Consider the following 22,614-nt stretch of genomic DNA (forward strand, 5'->3'; position numbering starts at 1 on the left):
TGTAACAAAATTTTTGCATTCAACTCCTTTCATACATATATGAAAATAAAAATATACATTTTCATCATAATATTGATTCAATCCTTCATTGTTAGTAAGTTGTTATTAATTCTTTTTCTCTTTCCGCTATGTCTTACCTATAGAGTTACATATGTAATGATTGTGCAGACTGACTCCCAAATAAATTTGTAACGGCGAATGCGTGTATAGAAGTGTAACTTCCACCGGCAGTCCCACTGGACTGCCACACCCGTTTTTTTAATATTTATATCTAATCTATACAGTTGTTGAAAGTCTTTATCTTATTTACCTGATATTGCAATTTTCTACATGAGTGGCTTCATATCAAAGACGGACATGTGTCATGCAAAAAATTGAAATAAATTGTTTTTTTTTTTGTACACAGCTGCTATTATTCTTTTTATACAAATTTTACTTCCTATAATTTTAGTGAAGGCTTCAAAAGTAATCTTGTGGACATTCTGATATCAGACATATATGAAATTATCATAAAATTATTATTTCAAAATAAAGATGTCCGCTTTTGGAACAAAAATGGGTAAATATCCATGTTTGATCCAAATTTGATGGTAGGTGTCCGTTTTTGATCCCAAAAAAAATTGTATTTGAAAGAGTGAACCCTCGATTTCGACCTAACTTAAAATTTAATGCTTATAACATTCATATAGGGAACCAATTTTAAAATCTTTTATTCAAGTTGCATTAGTACCTGCCTACAAAGTAAAGTAACTAAAAATATATAAATAAAATATTTGAACTTAAACAATATTTAAACCTTAGTAACATTCAAATTGAAATTAACACAAGATCATCATCAAAATCAGCATTATTATTTTCACACTTACACGAATCGTCACATTCAGCCGATTCAGGCTCTGCTTGCATTATGTTTTGTACCACTTCTTCTTCTTTAAGTGCCATCTCCGCGACGAAAGTTGGCAATAATCATGGCTATTCTGACCTTCGAGGCAGCTGCTCTGAACAATTGCCTTGAGCTGCAACCAAACCATTCTCTCAGGTTCTTCAACCAGGAAACGCGTCTTCTTCCTATGCTTCTCCTACCCTCTATTTTTCCTTTAATTATGAGTCTCAAGATGTATCTTTCGCCTCTCATCACATGTCCGAGATGTAATTTCCTTTCTTTTATTGTATTTTCCATTTCCCTCTCTCTGCCTATTCTCCTTAACACTTCTGTATTCGTGACTCTATCTACCCATGGAATCCTTAACAATCTTCTAAATGTCCACATTTCAAACGCGTTAAGTCGATTTATTGTATTCCGGTTTTATGTCCATAAATCAGCTCCATAGTAGAGTACACTGTGTACATAACATTTAATTAGCCTTATTCTGAGGGCCAATGTCAGATCTTTGCTACATAAAATCTTTTTCATTTTCACGAAGTTGGCATGTGTTTTTTCAATTCTGACTCTTATCTCTTTGTACCACGCAAAGTACCATTCTTCCTCCAATTTAGTCCAAAATGTTTTTCAAGCAATTTTGCTACGTCCTCAACCTTTTCTGCTTTTAGGGTCACACCAATACGAATTTCTTTTGGGTTAATCTGTCCAATAGTGCAGTTGGTTGAGGTCAAATTTTCCTCTCTGCACCAGTATCAAGGTTGTAAGCCATCTCCCTTTTCACAACGATGTTTCCCAATTTAGTTTTCCGAAGAACTATTCGTCGGCAGGTGGAAATTTTGAAATGAAGTTGAGCCGCTGTTTTTATAAAACTTTTCGTTTCTTGTTTCCAGTCCAACCCTTCCAATCAAGTTATTCGTACCATATTTCTTAAAAATTTCATGATATTCTTCTTTTGTCACAATTGTGTTGATTTTTTTTAGTTTTCTCTATCATCCCAAATCCTCTGTCGGCAGGAAGGAATGAGTGCCCTGTTACAGGAAAGACTGTTTCAATTTTTCGTATGCTTGTTGGATCATAGTTAAAATATTTATATTCTTATTTTGTCCAGCGTAACCATCAGACACCAAACGAATGCAGTCATATCCTGAGAGATCAGCTGATTTCAACTCATTGAATACAATAGAAGCAACCTCGTTGGATGATTTCTTTGCTTCGTCTTCCGTCCAGGTATAAATTGAGACAGTACTGGGATTCAGGGATTCATTTGATAAATCCTTTAACTACTAAAAGGTTATAACAGTAAAAATGTCGTGACTAGTACGCAGTTTAGACACATTTTTTCTTCTTCCGTTTTTTCCACTTGGATAAGGTTTTGTAATTCTAGGCAAGTACTACATTAATCTATGCTGGGGTAAGAGAATCCAATGTTGAAATCTGAGAAAAATATTTTCCTGAAAAATCCCTGAGTAACCTTCTCAGATTCTTGTTTGCCATATTTGAACATTTTCCACATTTTGGCGATATTCAGGTCTAATAGTAAGTAGACAAGTGATGATTGATGTGAATATTGCGATTCAATAGCTTGAAAACTACAGATGAACTTTTTTACTTCTTCTCTTTTCGAAGCAAACTTAACATCCTTGTGGTTTCCGCCTCGGGTTTCCACTGGGACATTAGATACACCGTTCTTGATTTCTGGGAACACTCTTATAATTCTATGCTTAGTAATAGGCTGCAACACCTTGAGAAAAGCATCCCTGCAAAGGTTGAGATTGTTGCCAGCGTGGTTTACAACCGAATATTGCAAGATTTTGGTTTTCCCCTTTATAGGCTCAAGCTTCTTTCTTTTGGGGTTGGGTGGGCCAGCCCGACAGTATTTCAAAATGAACTCATCTTGCTTGCTTTTTTCTGGGATGGAGTAAAAGGTTTTGTGGAACATTGTTAAAAGCTGGCACTGGTATCCAACTCGGTGATGACAGGTGGGGTACAGAGGAAGACCTTTGGCTGAGTACCTGCATGAACATACAAAAGGAGGAAATAATTAAACTTTAGTTAATTCAATGAATAGTCTATTCAATCAGGATGTGTTTCACAGTTAATGCACTTGAGCAAATTTGGCAATTGGGCTTCGGCTCGGACAAGTAAGTTAGATTAATTCCACACCAAGAAAAACTCTTAAAACTTATATTACACATTTATATAAAGTAAAAAATTATTGTGACACATATTTCTATTTACAGAATTTGAAAATATCTCTTTTTGTCACGTTTTACGATTCAGGCTTCGGCGCAAGGGGTTGCGGATCAGATTCCAGGGGATTTTCAACTTTGCCGACAAACAACACAGTCCCGCTAAGCTCTTCTTCAATGTAAAACATGAACGGATGTGTGGCATGGAAAGTTTGTGTTTGCTCTCCGAATTTGTTGCCGATTGTTATGGCTAAAAAAATAAAAGAAAGTTAGGAAACAAAATTAAATTTAAATCAAATATTGATATTTGCAATTCAATTCTAACAAGTAGATGAAATATATCACGCTAGCGTAGTGGAGATGTTTAGATGAAAAAGGAAAACTAAAAAAAAATCCATAAGCATGGTATACGAAATTACTATTATAAATTATAAAATATTTGTCTTGCAAAAACAGAAAAAAAGATAAAAGTAGTAAAAAAAAAGATAATGAGGAATTTAGCACACTTCAGTAACTCATTAATTGTGTAATTATGTTCAGATACTTTTTAGAATTCTTAAAAACCTATATCTTTTTACGTGAAATCGATAATTTTTCACATATTGACAAACGTACCTAATGTTAAAAATACTCCAACTATCCACGTTATTTTCAACTAAAATTGCATTAGAATTCAAACTCACCAGTGGCGCACTTAGAATTTTCCTGGAGGGGGTTTGGTTGGGCACCGAAATTTTTTTATTTAATTTAACGTGCTTGTGACAGCTTCGGCCATTAGCACGAGGCACCGTGGATACAATTATATATAGGGTACAATTATCAAATTGTCAAATATCAATTGTCAAATATTTTGCACGAGAGATTAAAGCCTTATACTGAAATGTTTCTAGGAGAATATCAGGCGGGATTCAGGCGTGGACGTTCAACCATTAACCAGATCTTTACACTACGACAGATCCTCGAAAAAGCGCAAGAGTTTAACATAGATATGTATCATATTTTTGTCGATTTTAAAGCGGCATATGACAGTGTCTTAAGACCAAGTCTTTGCAACGCTATGAATGAGTTAGGAATTCCAAAAAAACTCATATGTTTGATAAAAGTGACAATGGCGAAGATGCTATTAGCAGTAAAAATTCAAAACGACTCGTCAACCCCATTTCAAATACATAGGGGGTTAAGGCAGGGAGATGCGCTGGCGTGTCAGCTTTTTAATTTCGCCTTAGAAAAAGTTGTACGAGACGCTAATTTAGATAGCAGGGGAATAATATTTAATTGATCAGTCCAAATTCTAGCATGTGCAGACGACGTGGACATTATAACAAGAACTAGGGCGAGAACTGCGGAAATTCTAACCGAGCTAGTAGCAGCAGAACGAATGGGGTTACATATAAATCAAAATAAAACCAAATTCATGGCGACTAACACAAACACAAGAGCTGGAAATGTTGACACAAATTTAAACATCAATGACCAAAACTTGACGAAGCAGTCAAAGAGTTCATATATCTAGGGACATCGGTTAACCCCAATAATAACACATCTGAGGAAATAAAAAGGCGAATAATAATTGCAAACAGGTGTTATCATGGTCTATCAAAGTACTTAGCTAACAAACGTCTGTCTCAAAAAACTCGTATAAGGCTGTATAGAACACTGATAGTTCCCGTTCTCACATATGGATCAGAGGCATGGACGCTAACGAAAACAGATGAATCCGCTCTATCCATTTTTGAAAAAAAGGTGCTACGCAAGATATTCGAAGCTGTCTGTGAGAACGGAATATGGAGGCGTAGATATAACTTTGAACTGCAGAATATCTACAAGCATACGTTTGGTGGTAAAGATATTACCACTATAATTAAGCGAAACCGCCTGCAGTGGGCAGGACATGTAGCCCGGGCCCCTGAGTCAAACATGATAAAAAAGATTCTAACAGCGCAACCCGTGGGAATGAGAAGACGGGGTAGACCAAAGCTGAGGTGGATGGACGGGGTAACACAAGATGCCGAGAAGATCGGAGTCGGCAACTGGAAAATGCAAGCGAGGGACAGAATAGAATGGCGTAGAAAGCTTGAGAAGGTAGAGGTCCTCTAAGGGCTGTAGCACCAAGATGATCCACGGTGCCTCGTGCTAATGGCCGAAGCTGTCACAAGCACGTGAAATTAAATATGCTACCTATATTTTGAGTTTTTAAAATTTGGATTTTAGTTTAATTTAAAGTACTAAAGATAATAGTGCCAAAGGTGAAGGTATCTATTATCCTGCCTACCAACTAAAACCACCCTCTCCTAATTGTGGTCCGGTTGATGTTTCTTTTCTTCTTCTTTCCTTTTAATTGCTGTTCGGATGTAATTGTGAACATTATTCCATCTCTCCTTATTTTCTGTCATCTTCACGATCATCTCTCTCACAGTCACAGGGTTCATACCTATTTCTCTATACCTCCTGTTTCTCTCCACTGTACATCTATTACACTCCAGCATTGTGTGAGTAATGGTGTCGAAATATTTGGAGTATAGGCATTTATCTGTATCTGTCTTTCTGAACCGATGAAGATGCCATAAAACAGACAATTTACCCAGTCTCTTAGGCTCGGGATCAGCATCTTGGCCCACTGGGCAACATCTCTCGTGTTATTACACTCTTCTTGCCATCTTTTCGTTGATCTTTTTCTTTCTTCCTTTTTTAAGGCTGTTTTCAAATGCTGTTTTCGCTCATAGAGATGTCTCCTTTCTTACAGAGGAACACAACCCGCGATAGTCCAAAGGGCCGCCGCAGATACAGTCCTGTAGGCGCATGCTACCCGCAACAGACTCGTTCTGTCTACTCTTATCATCAGCCTAATATTAGGTATTACTGTGGTGACAAATGGGCGGATCGAGTAGCTCATGAGTCACTTCTGCCGCTCTTAAGCCAGGGTAAAGGAAGAAGGTTGGACAGTGAGCTGACAACCCACTCCCGAAAAAAAAAACATTGTTACGACACCTGAACATTTGCCTCGAAATACAGGACGGAACTTTTGTAAATGACTCAAGCTACGAAACATGGACTATATATCTGGAAATTAGAATGCAAGGACACTAAATAAACCAGGAGTTTAAACCGCACTTCTGCAAGAACTAAAAAGATATAAGCTCATAGTTAATGCTCTTCAGGGGACAAGATGGCTGGAAAAAGATGTCAGGGATACTAAAACGCACCCAATTCTATATAGTGGGAATGAACAAGGAAGCAAAGAATGTGCAAAGAATTTTAAGTCAAAAATCATAAATTTCCAGGCAGTCAATGAAAGGATATGCAAGTTAAGAATTTGCACCCACTTCTTCAACCTAACAATGACAAACATTCACTGCCCAACAGAAAAACAAGAACAACATACATAGGAAAGCTTCTACCAACAGCTGGAGATAGTATATGACAATGAGCCCAAAATTACATCAAGATTATAATGGGTGGGAGTTTTTGATAAATTTTGCCACCAGTAAAAACATGGTTATAAGTTCCACATGCTTCCTACATAAAGACATACACAAAATGACATTAATTTCACCAGATGGAACCACAACCAATTAAATCGACCAGGTGTTGATAGACAAAAGGGCAGACAGTAGTATCTCAGATGTGAGAACACGACGAGGAGCATGCTGTGGATCAGATCATCTTTTACTCCAAACCAAATTTAGATGCAGAGTTAACAAAGAAAGACACGAAAGACAACAAAGAACAAACAAACTGGAACTAGAAAAACTGAAGATTTAGGAATGAATGTAAAGAGAAGTTTGAAGAAGTTGCAAATGGGTTAAGGACGCTAGAACTGCACTCCATAAAGGGCAAATGGAATAATATCAAATAGCAGTACTGAGAGCGGCAGCGCCCACCCAGGAAAAAAAAAGGCAAGAAGAGGAGCATGGTTCAACGGTTCAACTGGCCGCTTATGCCGATGATATTAATATTATGAGTAGAACATCAACAGGAGCACAGGAAACATACGCAGAGTCAAAAATGCAAAACAAAAAGAGAAATACGGAAGAGAATAACGCAGGCAAACAGAGCTTATTTTGCCCTCTCCCATATATTTCGGCCTAAAAGTGTCCACCGAAATACAAAGATGAGAATCTATAAAACCATAATTCGACCAATAGCATGCTATGGCAGTGAAACATGGGTTCTGAAAGAAACATCCAAAAGCAAACTCGACACATTCGAAGAAACGTACTGAGGAGAATACTAGGACCTATGAGGGAAAACATAATCTTCAAAAGTCGATACAACAACGAGTTTTATCAACTTTATAATAAGGAAGCACTACTGTCAGACTTCATTAGAATACAAAGATTGCAATGGGCCGAACATGTGATAAGAAGAAATGCTCAATTTGTGCTGTATTTCCTTAGAAGACGAAGAAGATACCTAAATATAATGAAAAATATTAATTTAAACCCTAAACTGAAATGTAAACTGTAAATAATAATTTGTTAACAAATTAAGTTTATAATAAAATGTCTAAACGGCGTTGCTTTAGAGCCATATGGTTTATTACCTCTTCTTCATATATTTGAATGTCCTGATGGATCACCATCAAAGATAAACCATTTAGTCTCTAGTACTTTTAGCGATGAAAATTATCCTTCACATGTACAGGTCGTTACAGGTAATTTAATTATTCAAGCGTTTTGATTTTTTTGTATTGTGTGTGAAAGAGAAGTTAGATTTTTCTACTATTCTTTATAAACTCATGGACAAAAATATCGAATATTTTGGAATTTTTCAATTCTTTTTGTGTAGTCACTATTATTTCAAAATAATTTTAGATTACTGATTTTATTCATATAGTAGGCTGATATACTCAATTGGTTTGAAATATTTTGACGTTTATTCAGCGTTTAGTGTCATTCGTGCATTTTATCATAAAAAACCTTCTTCACGTAAAGGAAAAAAAAAGTAAAAAATAATAGTAATTTGGTTATTTGTAGTTTAATCTATAAAGTTTAATCAAATATTGTTTTGATTCAACTAAATTTAAAACAAATATGCCACTAATTCGATACTGAGATGAAGCCCAAGCAGAACAGATTGCAATTTTGTACGAGGTAGGATATACACAAAAAAATATCGCACGGCATCTCAGGAGAAGTCAATCTACAGTTTCAAATATTTTAAAAAGGTGCCACGAGACAGGCAATTTTGTACGAAGGCCTGGTCAAGGACGTCCAAGGTGCACAACTGCAATTGAAGACCATTTTTGGTTCTTAATTCTACAAGAAATCGCTCATTGACATCGATGCACCTCAGAAATCAGCTACTAAATGTCAGACCAGTTAATATGAGCTCAAAAACAGTTAGACGAAGATTAAAAGAAGCAGATTTAAAGCCTAGACTTCCTGCAAAAGTTCCACGTCTTTTCCAAAATCATAAAGTTGTTTAGAATTTGCAAGAAGACATTTTCATTGGAATATAGACAACTGGAAAAATTTTCTTTTAACTGATGAGACCAGAATCCTATTATATAAGCCAGATGGTCGACACCACGTCTACACAAGAGTTGGAGAACGATTCGCCACCTGCAATCTTACCCAGATCGTTAGTTTTGGAGGTGGTGGCATATTGCTTTGGGGAGGTATTTGTTGGGAGGGACGCACCACACTTGTGGAAGTGATTGGACAAATGACTGGTGACACTTACGTTGAAAATATCCTGCAAGATCATGTTTTGCCATATGTTGGTTACATTGGATATGACAGATTCATGTTAATGCACGATAATGCTCGACTACATGCTGCTGCCATAGTAAGTAATTATCTTGATGAGATCCAAATACAAAGATTGGATTGGCCCCATTTAGTCCGGATTTAAATCCAATAGAGCACATGTGGGATCAGCTAAAACGCCGCATACGACAAAGAAATCCCGTTCCAAATACGATAGAGCAGCTTCGGCTTGCTGCACAGGATGAATGTAATGCTATTTCCCAAGGGTATGTCCAAAATTTATTTGCAAGCATGCCAAGAAGGATGCAGGCAGTAATAAAAGCTAGAGGGAGGAATACTCGTAACTAAACATGCACTTGTTTCAATTAAAAAGACTTGTTTAAGCAATTTAAGTTAGCATTTAAGTTTAGAGTAAAAAAACCTTATTTATTCTCCGCATACAAATTTAAAATTATTGATTGACCAGAATTTATTTTCAAAAAAAAAAAATTTGAAAATTCCAAAATATTCGATATTTTTGTCCATGAGTGTATTTTTTTTACTTTATATACCGGGGGGAGAGGGTTTAACCCCCAAAACCTCCTCCAGGGTGCGCCATAGAAACTCACCAACTAAATATCATACAAATAAACAAACTTAAACATAAGCGTCAGTTATATTTATTCTCAAACATACGCTTTAAATTGACGTAAACAAACAACTAAACTAAAACTAAATAAACATAAAAAAGTTACCTGAGGCGGCGTAGACAACACTTCCATACTCATTAACTTCAATGCCAGATTTCTGTACAATGTCCGAAACGACTAATTTTCTCAAAATGGAGCTATCTCCTCTGGCAATACCCGGGAAACTGGCCGTGTTTTGAAACATTTGAAGTAACCCAAACTGAAATTAGTTTCTATAAATATTCATTGACTCAACGTTGGGTTTTTGTTAAATGTGTTTTCTAGCGTGTCGCTCCTTTATGGTAAGAGGAAAGTAAAAATGGAACAAGTCTATTGGTTAAAAAGTATATTTATAGAGGTTTTTGTAAAAGATACCTTATGTAAAAATTTTTGCAGTTATATACGAGGACCCTAGAAGTAAAGGGGTATAAATGACAAAAGTAAATTTTGAGTAAATGCCGTTCAAAGTTTAGCCTTCACTGTAATTGCCATGATTTTTTAATGCCCGTTCTTCTTCTCCGGTTTAACGGAGTTAAATATTAATAATAATGCCTACAGTTAAGTAACTTTAGTTTAGTCATCAACAGACTTTAAAAGTTCTCTTGTTAATATTTTTACATTGAAATAATCTACTTTTAACAATAATGTTGTTTTTGTTGTGAAAATTGTTGAAAATTATCCATGTTTGTTTTGCGTTGAACAATATATTTACCAATTTTCGGAATAAGATTTTGCCCTTTAGCTACTTTTTCGTTCGCATCAACCAATGCAATTATTAGGGAAAACATGAATTGATTTATTTAGGATGCTATAAAAATTCTTTTGTCTCAAGAGCGTTTTTCTCTGGTAGTACGTGTATATTTAAAAATGAGATTGTTCGATATTTTCCTCCCATTTGAGGTAGAGAATATATCCCAACAGGTTTAAAACCCATCAATGCCTTGTGTGACCACTTGGTTATGCAAACACGCCATCAATTAAAGTTGATTGTAGCTCAACTTAACGCTAGAAATCTATCCTCAGTTCAACTTTTCGTTACTAGATGTCAGTGTATTTAATTTGTTACTGTATTACATTTAACCCGGCGTCTGTGTGGTGAAATTTTCTGACAGGAGCTGTGTGTTGGGGTAATTATCACCCCATTTTTTTTTATTTATAAAATTGAGAAAATATTTTATTTTTGCATGCAACCTTAAGATTTTAAATCATGGTTATATTGTTATATAATATTTTTCAAAGATAAATCATTTAAAAAATTTCCGTTAAAAATTCAAAGATTTAAAAAATATACTAAAATTTTGTTTATATTTAAACCACTACCACAATTTTGGTTACCAAAATTTTTATTAGAGATATAGAATAAAAAAAAATACAAGTTTATAAAAAGTAACTAGGAACTTTTGTTTAAATAGCATAATTAACAATTATGTGCACATTTAGAACAAAAATATACACAATGTTCAAGACAAAGAAAAATGTCACATTTCACACATTTTTTTTGGCACTTTCTGTCCTTTCTACGGGGACACACTCCACATCTGGATGTTGTTCGTTGCTTCTTGTTTGGAGGTCCTTGAGAGTCCTCTCCGCCATCATTTCTTTTTAGTTTGGCTCTTATGTCTGATGGTATTCTTTGATTGTTACCCCTTTTTTCAATATATGGTTTAATTAGTGCCAAACCAAGTTCTTTTTAAAAAAATCTGCGTTTTAGTTTTTCAGTTGGCTTGTTATGTTGATAAATAACATAACTATTCACTCCTGCATTATTAAGCAGTGAAAAAAAAAATTGTTAGAGGCCATCGTTTGCTATTACGAGACAAATTATATAGGGGAGAGTAACCTAAAACGGGACGGTAACCTAAGATGAGACACGTAATTTGCCCGTCTATTCTGTGAGGCTACTGACATCTACCGTCCCGTGCGGAAACCTTCCTTCAGTATGAACAAGTTTTACGAATATCGGCCATCATCGATCTCGCAGTGTCCTGTGAGAAGCCGTTGCTTGTTATCGTGCCATTCGTTAAAATATTCTGGTTTATTCGAGGCGTGTTTTTACTCGGAAAATGTAAGTGCGTTTTATTTCTTTATTTGGCATAACATTAGGTACTTTATACTGTACATATTGCTATGGTTGCATGATTTTATTTTCGACTGCTGATAAGTAGGGTTATGAAATTTTTTTGTATATTCATTATTCCTAAGATGGGACAGAAAGAAGTTTCCTAAGTCGAGACGTCCCATCTTAGGTAACTTATTCTATTTTCTTCTCTTATATTTGGTATGCATTACAATAAAAATAAAACATATTTTTATAAAGTGTTATCGGTTAGTAGGGTTATTTAAAGAGTTACTATGTGAATAGTAAACAGCATTTTTTCTTGTTTCTAGATGCCCAACTTAGAAAAATACAAATATGTTAGAAAAACCAATCGCGGCAAGTGGTCTCAAACAGATATGTCGCAGGCGATTGTCAAGGTCCATAAAGGAGAGCTTTCCATCAGAGACGCGGCAGAACGTTACAATGTGCCAAAAAGTACCCTCGCAAGAAGAACGGGAAATAAAAATAAAACGGTACAGAACAGCGAAAAACATCTGGGCAGATTTCGTAGCGTTTTCAATGAACAGCAAGAACAGGAAATTATAGCATACGTTTTGGAAATGGAATCAAGATTCTTTGGAGTTTCCTATAAAGAACTTCGTCGATTAGCCTTCGATTTCGCTGCAATTAACGGCATCCCCAACAACTTCAACCAAGTGACAAGAATGGCTTCCAAAAAATGGCTCTATTGTTTCCTGTCCCGTCATTCGAACATTTCTCTTAGAAAACCAGAAGCAACGTCCTACGCAAGGGCGACGGGCTTCAACAAAAATGCTGTCTCGACATTTTTCAAAAATTTAGAAGCCATCTTTGCCAAGTATGATTTGTCTCCTGATCGAATATGGAATGTGGATGAGACAGGAGTAACAACAGTACAAAAGCTGTCTAAAGTACTAGCTCAGAAAGGTAAACGACAGGTAGGAGGGCTAACAAGTGCCGAACGAGGAGTGAACACCACACTCGTCTGTGCAATGAGTGCGACGGGAAATTTTCTAGCACCAGCATTTATTTTTGCTCGTAAGAGGATAAAACCTAAGCTTATGGATAATGCTCCCAATGGAAGTGTAGCATTTGCTCAAGATAAGGGCTGGATGGACCGCGACGTTTTTTTGAAATATTTGAAATATTTTGTGGATAATGTAAGACCTACTGCCGAAAAACCAGTCCTATTAATATTAGACGGTCATGTCTCGCACACCAAAAGCTTAGACGTAATCAATTTTGCAAGAGAAAACCATCTTATCCTTTTAAGCTTGCCTCCTCATTGCACGCACAAAATGCAGCCATTAGATGTGTCATTTTTTAAACCTTTTATGACATTCTACGACGCTGGGCTAAATAGATGGATGAAAAACCACCCTGGACGTACTTTTGGCATATATCAGGTTGCTGCAGCGGTAACTGATGCTTTTTCACAGGCAGCCTCTGTTAAAACTGCTATGAATGGTTTTAGAGCAGCTGGCATATGGCCATACAACCCCGACATATTTCAGGAATACGAATTTGCCCCAAGTAAAACGACAGAATTACCTTTGGAAGAAAACGACAGAACTGAAGCCCCTCCCCCTCTAGTTATTGAAAGTAACACCAATGAAGTGTCCATTCTGGGTAAAGATCAGTCACTAAATATCCCGAATAAGAAAAAATCAAAGGAAAACGCCGGAATCTTAAATAATCCACAACCTTCAACATCAAAAATCCAGGACGAAAGTGAAAAATCTCAGAAAAAGCATATCAGCATATTGCAGATAAGTCCTGTTCCAGTAGCCCGGAGCAGAAAAAAGAAAATGAATTCTAATAGGTCCCTACCATCAACCATTCTTACTGAGTCTCCGTATAAAAATGAACTTGAAGCGAATGAAAATACAAAAAATAAAAGTGGAAAAGGCAAAAGAAAGCTAGACTCAGAACAAAAAAAAGAGCGCGAAGAAAAGGAGTTGTGTGCAGTGTGTAAATGTATTTACGCATCTAGCAAAGAGGACTGGTATCAGTGCAAAAACTGTTGCCTTTGGGCAAATGAAACTTGTGGAATTTTAGATGAACTTTATTTCACATGTATCAACTGTTGTACTTAGTGTCCCTTTTTGAGTAACCCCATGTCCCATTTTAGGATATAGGTTGCCTAAAATGGGACATTTGCAAAGTTTTTTGCATTTTAAATTAGAAAAAAAAGTTTTGTTTTTTTACATATTATCTATGAAAATGTTTCTTGTCAATGTTATAAAGTTTCTGTTTCCATATTTTGTTTTTTCATTTGCCTTAATGATTGTTTAAAATTCGTTGGAACAAAAAAAGTGTCCCATCTTATGTTACTCTCCCCTAACGCAGACATTTCGTCAACCATATCTACGCCACCTTTTGTGTGATTATAAAAGTCTATAATCTCAGGTTTATTTGATTTGTGGTCAAATTCTGTATCATGATGAAGTGAAGAAGCTACTAACACTATTTTATTTTTCTTCGGGACAAAGGACACCAAAGAAATGTCTTTTTTAAATCCGAAAATTGCGTGGTTTTCAGCTCTGTTTTTGGAATTCAAAAAGATTGTCGGTATTTCCCTCTTGTTTTTACGAATAGTTCCAACTGATGTTAACCGATGTTCATTGAGCAAATGTTCCATTAGCGGTATGCTGGTAAACCAGTTGTCGAATGTAATGTTGCGGTTAGTACCACGGATTGGATTTACAAGCCTGTTTACTACATCAAACGGTCTATTACTAAATTGAAAAGGTCCTTCAGGCTGTGAGCCAACATATACCTCTAAATTTAAAATGTAGAATGTTTTGGCATCCACTAAGGCAAATATTTTAATTCCATATTTGGACGGCTTATTGGGGATATATTGCCGAAAGGAACAACGTCCCCGAAAAGATTCTAATTTTTCATCGATCGTCAAGTATTGACTAGGAATAAAATATTGTTGACAATTGGATACAAATCGATCAAAAACAGCTCGTATAGCTGCCAGTTTATCTACTCTTTTTCGTTCTTCTCTATTTTCGATATTATCGAATCGTAGGCATTTTAAAAGTAATATAAATCTTTGCAGGGATATTGTTAGCCTGAAAATGTTAATTCCTGTTCCATCTGTAGCCCACAGATCCTCCAGATTTAACCTGTTGGCTTTATAAACGCCTGATAGATATAATAATCCGAAAACTGCACGAATTTCTTCTGCGTCCGTAGACTTGGTGATATATTTATGTTGGTCATTATAATTCTGAGCAACTAAACTGATTTTTTTATTAATGCAGTGGACAATATCTTCCACAATAATATTATCCATGAATAATTCCCAGCAAGAAATACGCGACTTGCTATATTTTGCATTATTTCGAACACCGGGAAGTAAAGTTATTAAATTTTCTTGTCGTGTTCTAACCGATTTATTAGGACAGTTCTTTGCCCATTTTGTTTTCCCATTCCGTCCGATAAAAAACTTAGATTGCCTTACTTTATTATCTTCAAACTTATTGTTGTCTCGAGAAGATTCTTCCGACGATGATAGACTTTCCTTATTAGAAGTTTCAGGCTGACAATTTTCCACTGATTGAAGTTGATTTTCTAAAACATCCTCACTGGGACGAAGGCTAACCTGCTGACTTTCATTTTCAGATTCGCTTTCTGATCCTAACTCTGATCCAGTTAATTCATCCTGCCAAAGCTTCAAGAGAGCTTCTTGTTCTTTCTCCCAACTACACATATTTCTATATGTCTGAAATTAAAAATATCTAATCAATTTTCAATATTCCTACCAATTACATTATGTTTCTGTTAAAAAAATAAAGATAAATTGTGCTAGTATAAGAACTTACCTGTTAATAATTAACCGGTGTTGTGGGGTTAAAATTACCCAAAAACTAAATATTACTGCACTTCAACTGTGTGGTTTGGTCAAAATCACCCAAAAGTCCAAACAACGCGATACCACTCGTTCAAATCTTATTTATATACTGAAATTTATGATGCAATACAAGATCTGTTATATTATGGGAAGGTATTCGTGGCGCCAGATGAATCTGGCGATGTTGCCACTATTTTAACAAGCGCTAATGAACGACGTGGGTGATTTTCACCCCACAACACAGTTGCCGGGTTAACAGTTTGATAGCTTTGTGAATTCATGCATATTAACGAATGTGCCAATTATGGAACCGAGATTTGAGTAAGTAGTTTTATTAATTTATTATTAAGACTTTCCGACAATTTAAATAATTATCGAGATAGTTAAGGAAGTATGTTATAACATAAAAGTCCACCTAAATGTTTTGACTGATGAAGATTCGGCCGACGGGGATAATGGTGGATTTGTAGATAACCTGTCCCGAAGACAATTATAATCAGAAGCCGACCTGGGTTATTTTGATGGTACACCAGAAGACAATAGTGTTTTTAATGAGATGGAAGACGAGCAAACACCAAGTATGTCATTACTTGATACAGAACCTAATACTAGTTTTTTGAAATCACTACAGGTAAAAAAGTATACTAAAAGAACTTGGATCGATGGAGATTTTGTAAAAACATCCGACTTTCCCGAAGCAGACTACTCACAATTTAAAAATATGAGCCCTATAAATTTATTTGAGTTGTTTTTCGATAACGAAATGCTAGGCCATATTTTAGACGAAACCAGAAAATACACTCTTTTTGTAAATTGACCTGATCCGAAGATTACCTTGGACGAGCTCAAATGTTTTTTGGATATTTTGATTGTGTCTGGATACAACTGTCTTGTTGGAAAAAGGTTTTATTGGGACAATGGAGCAGACATTGTAGCATTTGTAAATTAATTGAAATCCCCTCGTATATGTGTTAAATTGAAATCCTTATGTATGCATTATAAAAACGAAGAATTTTTTCAATGTTTCTTAGTTCGTATCTTTCAATTTAAAAACCAAATAATCTTTCGTTCTTTTTACGTCGCCGCCGTCGATAATAAATCATTTTATTGTTTGTTTATGTCACAGGCGCAAATTCTTCGATATTTCTTTGTTCAAACCGCCCGATATTGCGTTTTCAAATTAATAATTTACGTCTTAATTTCCGTTGTGTCTTGTTTATACCCGAAGTGCTTTGTTTATTCCAGCTTATGCGATCGATTTTTGAAGATAATTTCGTCACTTTCGAAGATAATTTTATCAAAAGTTTTATTGCTTCCTCGGTTAGTCAATAATAATTTTTTTATAGTCTGTAATTTCGTGGACATCTTGTCATAGTTATACATATATATAAAATATTTTTTTAAAGTTAATAAAAATTTCCATTGTAATATTATATTTTGCAAGCCCCTTGTATATGCTATTCGTACTCTCTATATTTATTGACTGTGGTTTATCGCTATAGTTTTTTTTGCAACAAAACAAAAAGAAGCAAAACATGTACTAATCCTATAAATATACCAATTTCCAAGTGTTCACGAATTTTATTCGGCTAATGCTTAATTGTTGATTATTGTTAATTATGTTTATTATGGAGCTTTAATCACGTAATTTAACCCGAGATCAATAGGTCCAAGCAGTGATACTGTCGGAAGAAGTTTGGAGTTACCGAAGAATTGGTCGTCGGTTTAATGTGTCCCACACATCCGTCTCACGGGTGTTAAAAATATTTCTCGAAACAGGGGATCATACTCGCATACCAGGGCAAGGATGAAACCGGGTAACTACCCCTATTCAAGATCGAATTTTAAGAATTTCTGCTCTTCGACAACGTTTTGTAACACATCGAAGTCTACAACGACTTAGGGAATACAACTTAAAACCCAGGATTGCCGCCCGAGGTCCCCTATTAACTGCAGAGCATAGAAGGGGGAGACTATATTTTGCCAGAGAACACGTTAATTGGTTAGAGGCTGGCTGGTAACGAGTGCTATTTACTGATGACTCCCGATTTTGTTTGTACAATAAAGACAGACGTGTTCGTGTGTTGCGACGACCCAATGAACGATATGCTCAGTGTAACTTCTCACACACCACATTTTTTGGTGGAGGATCCGTTATGGTGTGGGGTAGTATTTCTTTGACCGCACGTACGGACCTAATGGTCATACAAAATGGAACTGTTACAGATGAAAGGTACATATTGGAGATCCTGAAGCGACATGTAGTACCATTCGCTTCTTATATCGGTGAAAAATTTCATAGTAATGCAAGATAATGCCAGAGCTCACGCTGCACCGCTGCATACCGATCCAACCAAACAACTTACAGGAAGTGGGAGAGAAGCCGATCCAGACTTGGAGAGAACTAGACCAAAATGAAATACGGCAATTAATTTTAAGTATGGGCCAACGATGTGAGGCTGTTATACGTAGTAGAGGTGGAAACACTCGTTATTAAGAATTTTTTCATATTTCAGTTTACTTTTCTTATCACTATTTTTTTTAGAATTTTCCGTTTTATTATTTTTTTCTCCCGTACTTCAGCATTTTCTGATGATTAGACAAATTGTTAAAATTACTAATAAAATGTAGAATAAATCTGGTGAAGTTTTATCTTTTATTCTTTGCCTGTTTACAAATAAAATTGATTTATTGAAGTGGTGCGTTAATTTCTTAGAGAAGTGTATATAAGTTAAAATTATAGTTTTTAGCCTCTGTGACCAAATGTTTTGACTCATACATGGTAAAAAGTTTCCCACCTACGATAATATAATTAACTTTATAAAATACTCCCCTACATCGCCCGTTTGGCTTAAATTCCTTATTTGTGGAAGCATCTCCTGTAAAACTGGAATTAAACCAATATAAACTAGAGTGATAGAAGTTTCGGCTTAACTTCACCAGAATAACATTGACTTCGAACTTCCGTGCAAATATAATTCAAAGTTTCCGTAGACAAACTCACGGTATTTATATAAAAGTTAATAAATAGTTTTGTGTGCTGCTTTTGTAGCCTTAATTATTCGCAAATAATTACACACAGAAAATTATGCTGGAGAAATAAGGGGTTATTATTAAATTTAATCGTTTAATATAAGAACCAGACTCAGCTATGTTTAAAGAACTGAACACTGAACACTTTTTATTCCGTATTTAGGTATTTTCTCCATTACAAAAGATCTGCTATTATTTGGGAACATTCATCCCGGTTCCTAGAAGTAAACGTCTGTATTAGCTCTTACATTGTTAACCGGAAGTTCCTTTTTTCCGGACCCCGTTTTTTTCACTTTTTGATGCGAAGCTTCTATAATGACATATTAAATTTTCTTTTTAGTAAAATAATTCTAAGGGCCAAAAAAATATTTGGAAATATAGGTACCGGGTGGTCCAATAAGCCGATCGCTCGGCTATAACTTTAGGAGAAAAAATTCCTTAGTAAAAGTGGCCAAGAGAAATCGCTGATAATAACTTTCAAGTTTCTGGGTTAACCGCTAGGGGGCGTAACCTATGAAGAAAAATTTGAAAACCAGTTTTTTGTGAAATATGTCCGATTATACGAAGTGTTAAATAAGTAAACTAGAAAAAGGCCTAAATTCCGCACAAAGTTGTTCAAGTACTTTTTTTTTATTTTTCAAATAAAGGGTGGGGGAGAGTGGGAAAGTATTTGTGGATAAATACCTATAACTTTGGTTTAGATCAACCGATTTTAACGAAATTGGTGTCATTAGAAAGAGTGTGGATGATTTAATTTACACCTACTATAAAACAATTGCATTTAGTTTTAATTGTCATGGGTAGAGGGTACTTTCAGATAGAAAAAATTAAAATTTGTTTTTCTTTAAAATGTTTAATGCAAACACCTATTTATTGTAAATTATAATAAAACTGGATTAAATTCTTAACAAAATGGCGCAAACCGCATGTTGATAGCTTTTGTCGAACTCGAGATATGAATAAAAACGCATAAACATAAGTAAGTATAGTACTGACTCACCCTTTATTATAATTTAAAATTAAATATATGAAAGATCATACAAATATCTAGATCATTAAAACTTAATGTCCAATTAAATGTTCAAATTGTTTTCCATCGTTGTCCACACAAAGATGTAATCTTTCGCGCGTAGACATAACAGCTGCTTCAATCTCAGCTGTTGATATACTATTTATTGCGTTTATAATGCGCTGTTTCATGTCGTCTCGCGTGGTTGGTCGAGTTTGGTACACTAAGTCCTTCAATCTTTCCCACAGATAAAAGTCCAGACATGTTAAGTCTGGAGATCTAGCTGGCCATGAATATACTTCCCCTTCCAATCCATTTATTTGGATAACTTGCATACAAATAATCTCGAACTCGTCTGGAAAAGTGCACAGGACACCCGTCATGCTGTAATATCATATCTCTTCTTGTTTGCATGGAAATATCTTCCAATAAAACAGGCAACTGATTTTCCAGAAAATCCAAATATGTTCCGCCATTTAAAGTTCTATCAAAGAAATATGGACCTACGATCTTTCCATCAACTATACCACACCAAACATTAAGACTCCATCTACCTTGAACCTGCACCTCATGTATCCAGTGCGGATTTTCTTCAGTCCAATAATGCATATTATGCAGATTAACTCCACCCGCACTATTAAACGTAGCCTCGTCTGTCCACAAAATTTTTGACATGATATGCGGTTATTCTTCTAGCAGACCTAACATCCAATTCCAGTAATCCAGCCTTGCATTAAAATCGTCCTTATGTAAAGATTAGTGGAGAACTACATGATAAGGATGCAGTCTAAAAAACAGAACAACAAATATTGGTGAAAAAGAAACCACTATATTTACTAAAACTCAAAAAATCTTAAAAAATCCAAAATTGTTTCACAAGATAAATCGTGCATTTATCGAAATATTAAAATAACAGTTGAATCTAAAGTATAAACGGAATTCCAAGTTTCTGACCTAAACGTTCAGTTTATAATATGAAAAACCAACCTGTGATATTTTAAAATTCTTAGAACAGTAGTTTTGGGTATGTTTAACTCTATAGAGATTTGCCAACTACTTATATGTGGATTCTGTTGAATTAATGCAAGCACGTTGATTGAATTATCTTCGGTCATACCTCTACTACGTCGTTTAAAACAAGGACGATGAAAACTACCAGTTTCTCTTAATCTTCTTGCCTTCCTTTCAAATACTTCTTTGGCATAATGTCGCCTGTCAGGATATCTTACAGAATATATACGTGAGCCAATAGCGGCATTTTTGTGACATTCGAAATAAACTCCAAACATATCATACAATTCTGCATTTGATATACTCATCACGAATTATTAGTACTGATAATTAATTACTAATATTACCAATATTAATATCTATTGAAAAAAGTGCAATCTTCAGTTCGAATTATAATATAACACTTCTTAACAATGTTTTGACTGCTGTCAATAAACAAAGAATATGAACTCCCCGTCAAATTCATCGGCGTAGCCTACTTAGTTTCGAAAAAACTATTTTTAATCATATGAAATAACAATGGTCAAAATAGGTAACAAGATTAAGATTCTTCTGCTATAAAAAAATTTGAAAATACCTACAGACTTATTTTTTAATTTAATTTATAATACAGGGTGAGTCAATACTATACTTACTTATGTTTATGCGTTTTTATTCAAATATCAAATTCGACAAAAGCTATCAACATGCGGTTTGCGCCATTTTGTTACGAATTTAATCCAGTTCCATTATAATTTACAATAAATAGGTGCTTCCATTAAACATTTTGAAAAAAAAACAAATTTTAATTTTTTCTATTCGAAAGTACCCTCTACCTATGACAATTAAAACTAAATACAATTATTTTATAGTAGATGTAAATTAATTCATCTACACTATTTCTAATGACACTAACCTCGTTAAAATCGGTTGATCCAAACCAAAGTTATAGGTATTTATCCACAAATACTTTCCCACTCTCCCCCACCCTTTATTTGAAAAATAAAAAAAAGTACTTGAACAACTTTGTGCGGAATTTAGGCCTTTTTCTAGTTTACTTATTTAACACTTGGTATAATTGGGCATATTTCACAAAAAACTGGTTTTCAAAATTTTCTTCACAGGTTACGCCCCCTAGCGGTTAACCCAGAAACTTGAAAGTTATTTCCAGCGATTTCTATTGGCCACTTTTACCGAGGAATTTTTTCTCCTAAAGTTATAACATTAACAGTTTCTGATATATAGCCGAGATATCGGCTTATCGGACCACCTGGTACAATAAATTTAAACCCAAAAAACAAAAGATTTCACGCCGATAAGGAATTAAAATTTACCAATATAAATATTTTAAAGGTCAAAGTTTCATTTAAATAAATGAAATGTATATAAAGGTCTCGTTTAGTTCATTATTATGCTGTAGTGAATATTTTAATTAAATTTATTGGTCCAATTGACGAGCATTTCCCATATTTTATTTATATAAATATATCCACACCAAATTTTGAATATACACATGCATCTCATTAATTAACTTGTTTGTGTAAATATTTTGTTTTCCATATAAATATTTAGAAATTGATAGTGCTTTATAATATGTCCGTATTTACACACAATCACACATACAGAGTGGAACAGCCAAATAGAATAAATTAGATAATAAATCAATGTTCGGAGTTCGTACCATTCCCCAAAAAACATGAGCAAAAGTTTGTGAAGACCCTAAGCCTAATGAGCCATTTGCTGAAGTTGTTTTTAAAAGTCCTCCATAAAAGAATTTACCGGAAATGTGAGGAACAAATTGTGCTCAATTATTTTAGATTTGATTGACTACAAGAAGGCTTTCGATAGAGTCAGGCATGAACAAATGATGGAAGTGTTGAAGAGGACAGGGATTGACGGAAGAGACCTAAAAACAATAGCTAACCTGGAACCAACTAGAATTATGTTATTCCAGCAATGTTGCTTCACCATCTTCATGTTGGTCAAGCTGAAGGGAGTCATAATAATGATGATATATGGGCGGTATATATGACAATAAAGTTTTTTTGTTGTCTATCTTTTTTTTCGAAATTTTGACAGGCTCTTTGTATTTAAGTGTTAACGAATAGAGCGTTAGCAATGCCGGCCTTCGTTTTTTTAATAAATTATCTTTCTGGTAAGCACCATTAACAGCGTACTTAACAAAACAA

The 22,614-nt window shown here is 34.9% G+C and overlaps 1 protein-coding gene across 1 annotated transcript in view; it reads right to left on the bottom strand.

Annotated features, from left to right (window-relative positions):
• Positions 1-3,053: 3,053 nt before the first annotated feature.
• LOC140447192 (serine protease inhibitor 27A-like) overlaps positions 3,054-22,614 on the bottom strand; it is an 82,148-nt gene continuing 62,587 nt past the window's right edge. Inside the window, exons 7-8 of the mRNA XM_072539704.1 lie at positions 9,518-9,671; positions 3,054-3,322 (exon numbers count right to left, since the gene is read on the bottom strand). Coding sequence (XP_072395805.1) covers positions 3,153-3,322; positions 9,518-9,671 — 324 coding nt within the window. The 3' untranslated portion in view covers positions 3,054-3,152. The remainder of the gene's footprint in view (positions 3,323-9,517; positions 9,672-22,614) is intronic.

Source organism: Diabrotica undecimpunctata, chromosome 8 (genome assembly GCF_040954645.1).
Source record: "Diabrotica undecimpunctata isolate CICGRU chromosome 8, icDiaUnde3, whole genome shotgun sequence".
Taxonomy (NCBI): Eukaryota; Metazoa; Arthropoda; class Insecta; order Coleoptera; family Chrysomelidae; genus Diabrotica; species Diabrotica undecimpunctata.